Here is an 8221-nt window from a genome sequence, read left to right on the forward strand (position 1 = left end):
TGAGAGGCATTAGCCTCAATTATCCAGCAAAGCTGCTTGATCATGTAATTATAACGCAATTCTGATTTGTGATATCAGTATGTTGCCATGGCATTGAATATAGCTTCAGTTCAAAACAAATACCAATATCCAAAAGCTCAATGATTTTCAACTCCTGTGCAGTACTGAAACCTAATCACCTTAGCGGTTACTCACAAACCCAGACAACGTGTGTGTGTGTGTCTGTGTGTGTGTGTCCCCATCCCCCAAAATTCCTCTTTTCAAGAAAGGGTATCTGAATCTATGCTTGCAGTGACAGGAGACATATTACAGTGCCTCATCCGATGTCTCATCATTTGAAAAGTAAAATCCTACAATAAAGGTTTCGGCAAAGTTAAGGAGGCATGACAATATAAATCCTTCCTCTAAAAGAAAAGGGCTAGCAGTAAAGTTACCATGACAAATGGCTTGGGACCGCAGTCAGGAGTTAAACTGATCAAAACTCAGTAGTTTTAGTCAACATTCTCTTAGAATCATAGAATATCTCAAGTTGGAAGGGACCCATAAGGATCATCGAGTCCAACTCCCTGCTACTCGCAGGACTACCTAAAACTAAACCGTATGACTAAGAGCATTGTCCAGATCATCAGATAACCAGGCAAATTTATGAGTGTCAGAGACTCAATACAGCTTGTTGAGAAGGTAAAAGTTAATGTAAGCAACTCAGAATCTATATTATGAATATACAATGTATATTCTGAATATAGTAGTTATTTTGAGAACTACTCACCTAAAACATTTTGGAAAGAAAAAAACATATTGAAAGACTGAAAAATACAAAAGTTTTATTCTGTGGCACAAAGGGAATAATACTCTAATTTTATCAACTTTAAAAAAAGTAATCAGGTGAAAAGTTCTAACACTGATGCAATCTTGGCTTTTCAGGCACAGAATTCATAACTGCAATCAGATTCTGTTTGCAGAACAGTTGCAGATAATGTTCTCACATTACAAATGCTTGACATAAATGTATGAAAAAAATACAAATTATTGAGAGGTATTTGTTTTCCCATTGTTATTGATACAAGGTTTAGGCTTACCAGACACATAACATCTAACTATTATAGAATGGAAATCCAGCCAAGATACCCTACATCTACCTTTACCTGGATAGTCAACTTGGCAAAAAAGACAGTTTGAAACTTGATGCTCAGTGGGTGGCAGAAATCTGCACTTTTGAAATCTAAGCCATGGAGATGAGACAGTTCTTTCAACATCATCGCAACTGAATACCTTCGCTGTCTGAAATCAATATATTGGCCACTGTTTAACAGAGTATTATGTACCAATTCAGAGATTGTTACTTGATTTTTTTAAAAATACAGTAACACTGATTTTCTGGTCTGCCTCAGCACAAGTAACATATTACACAGCACTTATACAGAGACAAAGAAACACAATGGGCTTTTTGGTGTTTTTTTTAAACTACTGTAAAATAAGGCATCCAAATTCAAGTCAAGAACTTAAATATCTCATTCGTTAAATCAAAGGCCAAATTAGGAGAAAATAATAAACAGCATCCACAGCAAGTCTTGTGAGTCATCCACTCAGATCAACAGGGTTTAAGGAACAGTCAAATATTGTGACAGTTGTTCCCTCACACGCAGATTATTCAGCATGATTTGTGAGACAAGAGTGAGCTCCATCATTGAAGTAGTGAGATCCAAAAAAAGCCAAAAAACTATTATTATTCTAAGGCTATAACATTTAAAGTAGAACATGAAGTTAATTATATATGCTGAAGATTAAAACCACGAAACTACGAAATATACTTATGGCACCAAAACAATGAAAAGACTAGAACTATACAGGCTACCCATCTAGCATCTACTTTCCAAAGTGAAAAAAAAAAAAAAGACACTTTTCTTTTTCCTTCTTTTTTTTTTTCCTTCAATCCAGCAGGAAACCTAGATAACATTAAGATCAGCATCCAGTGACAACTCAAAAGTTCCAAGAAAGAAATTTTAATGCAAGTTCATTCTGAGCCCGTGAACCGTTTTGCCTCACAGCTCTTAATTCTTTCATAAAAATATTTTAAAAGATTTTCAGCAAGAAATAGAACTATCAAAAAGAACAACAGCAAACCTGGTGTTAAAAAAAAAAAAAAAAGAAACAACAAAGTGTCATCTAACTACAAAATGAAAAACTAAAAATGAAGGGGGTGGGAGTGGAGGGACTGTATATCATACCTTACTAGGAATCCGAAAGCTTTCAATAGGACTCAGGTCATGAACACTCTCCTGAGGACTTCTTAGACCCTTTAAAAGAATTTTAATAGTCAGTTAAGATTGATTACTTTATGTATCTTGCAATCAAACTTCACAAGTCTTAGCTAGTGTTAAATATATACCTAAAAATCCTTTAATAAATTACACTGACATAAGGCTGGAAGGCTAAGACCTTATTCTACAAACATTTAAGCAAGACCATTGGTGTATAGATTATGCTCCTCAAACATCTGAGCATTTCCAACTTTATGCTGCAATATGTACCTTTTCAGTAGAGTTCATTAACATTCCCTTCATAAAGTTCACTTATATCCTCCTCTCAACTTCCAGATGTTATTTTAAATTTTAAAAAGTATGTGTCCAAAAAACATACCATACTTCGTTCCACTAATTTAATGATTTAATGGAATCAAATAATCAAATTCAAGTTAAGTGCCACCTACTCTGTACCAAAATTATATTATTTTTGCTTGGCGGCATATTTGTCTATTTACCATATAACACTATTAGGACTGGCTTTCCTTATGCAGAACTAAACTGAAAAAGATGCATAATCCACATTAGCTATTTTATATAATTATGACTCTTTAAAACACATATAGCCACATAAATAGAATATACTCTAGTAGACTGAAGCTTTGTATAGGAAGCATCAATTAACCAGCTGAGTATGTGCTTGCTGAATATCCACACATTCACAATTTTATGAAGCAATACCACAGAACATGCTGCTTAGCGCATTTTCTGCCAGCTTCTAGCCAGAGATGAATCTAAACATTCAGGTTTCAGATATGGTTCTGACTCCAGCTTCCCTTGAGACTTCAGGGTGTTCACTTGAGCCACAAGTTTCAAGCAGACTTCCCTCCTACTCTTGTGGTAGATGCTAACAGTACTGTTTCCAAGCCCCTTTCAGGCCCTGGGTACCTACACTTTCTTTGAAACAAAAGGACCTATGCAATTACTATGTGAGTTTATGATGACAAAAGTTTGTATTTATCCTTTGAAACTGATAAAGTGTTTTAAAAGTTCATCACCTTTGTGGTAACTACTACATTTTACAATTGTTTCATTTTCCTAGGATGCAAAATCTCTTCATTTTGGTTTTGATTCTCAGATTTCCTTGCACATCATTTCAAAACATCCTCCCTTTCCAGTTACCACCACCAAAGGTGACTCACCTCTATGCATCGAGAATTCAAGGTAACAAACAACCAAAGCAACTGCTGCAGCTTCTCATACTTCACATGAAATCTTCCACGCATTCTCTCAAAAATCTGCACTACTAGCAGCTTATCTTCAGAAGCAGTAAAAAGTTTCACTTATCAGATGCTAAATGGAACTTAATCCTTCCCAAAGGCTGAAAATTGCGTAAGTCGCATCATTTTCAGACCACAACATTTCCACACTGGGCAGGCTTCCCACAAGTCCTCTTAGTCAAGCTGAAAACTGATTGTTTACCCCTATACCAAAAGGGAGCAGAACATTTTGGATATTCAGCTTCCATGCTGATCTCCATTTTTAAGCCCTGTCTCCCACATTAAGTATCACAACTCTGAGGACACGGTTTAGAAAAAAAAACTAAAGTTCAGTTTCTGACTTTCCCATCATTTTCTATAACTACCTAGAATATCTGATGTGGTGGGTGACTCAAGTGATATTTTAAGTTCTCAAATTTAGACATATGGGCAAACAGGCCTCATTTTAGAGGTATTTCGTATACGTGAATGACTTGAATGCTCTTCTAATAACACTCCTTTAAAAAGGCTCGCAACCTTAGAAATACTGGTCCAAACGTAGACTAGATCTACACAACCCTAGAGACAAGTGGCGGAAGGTGAAGCGGGCTGGCAGACACACATGAGGTGCCCTGGCACACATCCAACATGTGCCCACCCAGGTACTCCCCCGGCACCTCCCCAGCCTCGCCTCCCTTCCCATCACAAGCGTTTGCTGTCAGACACGGCCATGTTACAGCACCGCGGCCCAGCGCTCCAAAATCATACGTGAAAAAAGGCAACTGCCGCAGACCAGTCGTGTCACCTTTAGCGCCGATCTGTCTGCTATCGCACAAGCTACGTGAGCGCATGCTTCCATTTCTTGATTAAAGAGGAAAAACAAGCTGGATGCAGGCGTACCAGGAGCTAATGCACACCCCGCCTGCCCTCTCCCCGGGAGCAGGACGGAGGGCCATGCCCGCGCCCCCGAGGCCCACCAGGGTGCCCGGGCACGGCCGCACACGCCCGCCCCGGCCCCCCCCTCGCCACCGGGTCCAGGCACGGCGGCCCCGGGGAGAGCGCGGGGCCCCCCGCGGCGGGGCCGCGCTGCCCTCCCGACGCCAGCCGCTCACCTGGCGGGTCATCAGCGACTTGATCTTCTGCATGATGGCACCGCTACCGCCGCCCCGACAGCGCTCAGCAGCCCCGCGCGGCCGCGGGCCCCGGCCCCGGCTGGCACGGGGAAGCCATGTTGGACGCCACCTGACAGAGCCCGCCCGCTGCTCCCTGGGACCGGTAGTCCTCGGGCGGCGGCGGCCAACTACAACCCCCGTCAGCACGGCCGGGAGGGCGGGCACCCGAGAAGGGAGCGGAGCGGGGTGGGGTGGCTCCTTCCGCTGCGGCAGCTCTGAGGCGGCCGCTGGCTGCGGGGCGCGGAGGCGGCCGGGCTGCGGGCGCCGTGAGGAGACGCGGGTCGGGCCCTCTGCCGTGACCGCGGAGCGGGGAGCCGGGAGCCGCGGTGGCTGCGGGAGGCGCCTCCGCACGGGGAGGCGGAGCTGGGCCGCGGAGGAGGAAAGGCTCCGGGCGGCAGAAGGGCGGCTCCCGTGCGGCCCTGGCAGCCCTCCGGAGCAGTGGAAGGAGCTCGAAGTTCGGCAGCCTGCTGTCTGAAAGCGCGGCTGAACTCGTGTCAACAAAACCCGTGCTCTGCCTTGGCCTCTTCGCTGGGTTTATGTCCACAAACGCCTCGAGTGGCCCAGCAGGCCGAGGGCTTCTCTGGGGTTTGGGGGATGTTTATAGGGTATTTGAACATTGAGGTTTGCTTGTTTAGGCTTTGAAAGCAATTATCTGAGATGACTGAACGAGTCTCTGTCTAAAGAGACAGACCAGCTAGAAAATACACTTTGAATACTGACCGCGTTCTGTTTGCCTGGGGTTATTTCAGGTGTTATGCGGAAGGGCGTTGGGCCTGTTCACGGATGATGCAGTTTTGCATCACCAAAACAGGCTTGTGTGTCTCTATATTTCGGTTGTATAGATCTCAACTAAAAAAAAAGCTGACAAGGTACTGATAGATGAAAAACTGGACATGAGCCAGCAATGTGCGCTTGCAGCCCAGAAAGCCAACCGTATCGTGGGCTACATCAAAAGCAGCGTGGCCAGCAGGTCGAGAGAGGTGATTCTGCTGCTCTACTCTGCTCTGGTGAGACCCCACTTGGAGCCCTGGTTCCAGCTCTGGGGTCCTCAGCACAGGAAGGACGTGGACCTGTTGGAGCGGGTCCATAGAAGTGATGGTCCCATAGAGGAGGACCATAGAAGTGATCAGAGGGATGGAACACCTCTCATGAGGAAAGGCTGTTCAGCCTGGAAAAGAGAAGGCTGCAGGGTGACCTTGTTGCAGCCTTTCAGTACTTAAAGGGGGCTTATAAGAAAGATGGAGAGGGCCTTTTTAGCAGGGCCAGTAGTGATAAGACAAGGGGTAATGGTTTTAAACTAAAAGAAGGTAGATTCAGACTGGATATAAGGAAAAAATTTTCCATGATGAGGGTGGTGAAACACTGGAACGGGTTGCCCAGAGAGGTGGTAGATGCCCCATCCTTGGAAACATTCAAGGCCAGGCTGGATGGGGCTCTGAGCAACCTGATCTAGTTGAAGATGACCCTGGCGATTGCAGGGGGGATGGACTAGATGACCTTTAAAGGTCCCCTCCATCCCAAAGCATTCTATGATTCTATATCAATACAAAAAAAAAGGAAGAATTTATCCTATAATCTTTGCTGAACTGGAGATGACATTCAATAATGCGGCTACCAACACATCCTCTGCAGCATAGTAATACCTGCGGAAAAGGTTGTCTTTCCATCTGGAATTATTGGAGCCTGCACATAGATTAGCACACGTTTCCTAATCCCATTATTATTTAGCCCCCCAGCTGGCTGATAACTTGTTGCAGGGTACGAGAGGTGAAAGCGGGCGTGCTGCTCTCCATTTGAACTAACGCAGTGGTGAAGGGAAAGTCAGCACCTGTCATCCCCTCCCTGAATTCTTTAGCAAGAATTCATTACTTCTGGCTCCCATTGGGAGTATAATCCATGGTTATTTTTGTGGAAAACCTCTTAACAAGTTTAGCACATAACAAAGTTACTTGTTTGTAATAAAATAACTAAAATTCGCAGAAATACTGAAAGTATTCAGAATGTTACTGCTGCAAATAAAGTTGCTTTAATGTAGTTGCTTTTATTAAAAAGAGTGAGGTTTGATTAAGTCTAAATGCCGCTTAACAACCAGCACAAGCTAGATTCTGTAGAAAAAATAATGTACTTTTTTAGCATCCGCTTTGTTTGTGTAAGTTATTCAGTGTAAAAAAAGTGCAGCATATTAATGACATCAAGAGCATATCCAAATGCTGGAACTAAGGGGACATACTTGAAAAATATAACTTCGCTAATCTGTTCTTCTTTTTCTTAATTTTCTTTGCCCACATAGGGCATTTAAAACACCAACACAGACTTTATCCCAATGTGAAAGCTCCCATTCATTTCAGTTAGAAATTAATGGGAACCTGTGACCAATATCTTATTACATGTTGAAACCAAGTAGATAATAATTTCTGACTCAGGTTTTATAAAAGGTTGCAATTTGATATGTCTAGCCTACAGTTAAGTGGATTAAGCAGGTTATAAACAGCAGCATTCAGGAGGGGCAGGACAGTGGACCTGGGAAGCCTTTGGGAATATGCAAAATACCCTCTTCATTTACAAGGCTCATGTCTGGTGGTGACTTTATTTCTGGTAGGACCACTGTACTTACACTTTTGTTAACCTGAAATAACCCTCATGTTTCTTACATCTGGTTATACAGAGCTGCTAAGAATTCTGGAAGGTATTTTCACCTCCCTTAAATAAAAAATGAGTGTTCAGCCCTTTTGGTGGGGGCTTAGCACCTTGCAGGACCCCTGCAGTGAGGGGGAGGCCATTCGTTGCTACCACTCCCTCCTGCACAAGGCAGGATACAGTCTAACCTAGCATTTGTTAATCCATGGCAGTCTGCTGAAGTGCTGTATAGCTGTATAGCGAAAACTTAGTCTGTTTTTCTATGGATAAACCATTCCTGTCGATGCAAATATTTGCTGTTGCAAACTGTTACTGCACATGCAACTGTAGGAGGGTTGCCTGGTTTGCTGCTGATTAGATTTGTACAGTGAGTGACAGCCTTGGACAAAATCCAAATCCAAATCATACATTAATATTAACAGTAATAGTAATTAAACCGATGTACGTTAACGCAAAATAAACAGTAATCAGCAGCTAACTCAACAACTGTAGTAAGCTGTGCACTCTAGCCACAGGATTCTTTGTTAGAAGATGCCTGATGGACACTTAAGACTACATGTTGTTTAGAGAAAGGGAACAAAATCTTTGCCAAGTTATGCTTATGTTAAGGGAAAAAATACAGAAAAGTTATGGGCTCGAAAGTGCTAGAAAAAAATTTAAGCAAGGCTCGTGCTCTTAATATTTTTTATAACAGAAAAGGAGAGGCTGTCACTGGAAAAGATCTGAAAAAAAATCTTCTGAACACTACTTTGAAATAAGCAGAACCATCTAGTAGCACGATATTTTTTATGAAACTGTAGCTAAAGGATGTTAATACCTATATAACCTCTACATTGGGTGCATTCACTTATTTTTATTAATTGAACGTACTTTATTCTGTGCCGCATTTATTACATTCTATGTGATATTT

The 8221-nt window shown here is 42.6% G+C and overlaps 1 protein-coding gene across 1 annotated transcript in view; it reads right to left on the reverse strand.

Annotated features, from left to right (window-relative positions):
- The window catches only part of VPS50 (VPS50 subunit of EARP/GARPII complex), a 97885-nt gene extending 92548 nt beyond the window's left edge, over positions 1–5337 (reverse strand). The window contains exons 1-2 of the mRNA XM_087774818.1: positions 4615–5337; positions 2229–2297 (exon numbers count right to left, since the gene is read on the reverse strand). Of these exons, the coding sequence (XP_087630944.1) occupies positions 2229–2297; positions 4615–4647 (102 nt within the window). The 5' untranslated portion in view covers positions 4648–5337. The remainder of the gene's footprint in view (positions 1–2228; positions 2298–4614) is intronic.
- Positions 5338–8221: the final 2884 nt, after the last annotated feature.

The sequence above is a fragment of the Nipponia nippon genome, unplaced genomic scaffold, assembly GCF_047370975.1.
Source record: "Nipponia nippon isolate SJK-2023a ecotype South Korea unplaced genomic scaffold, ASM4737097v1 scaffold_1, whole genome shotgun sequence".
NCBI classification, from domain to species: Eukaryota; Metazoa; Chordata; class Aves; order Pelecaniformes; family Threskiornithidae; genus Nipponia; species Nipponia nippon.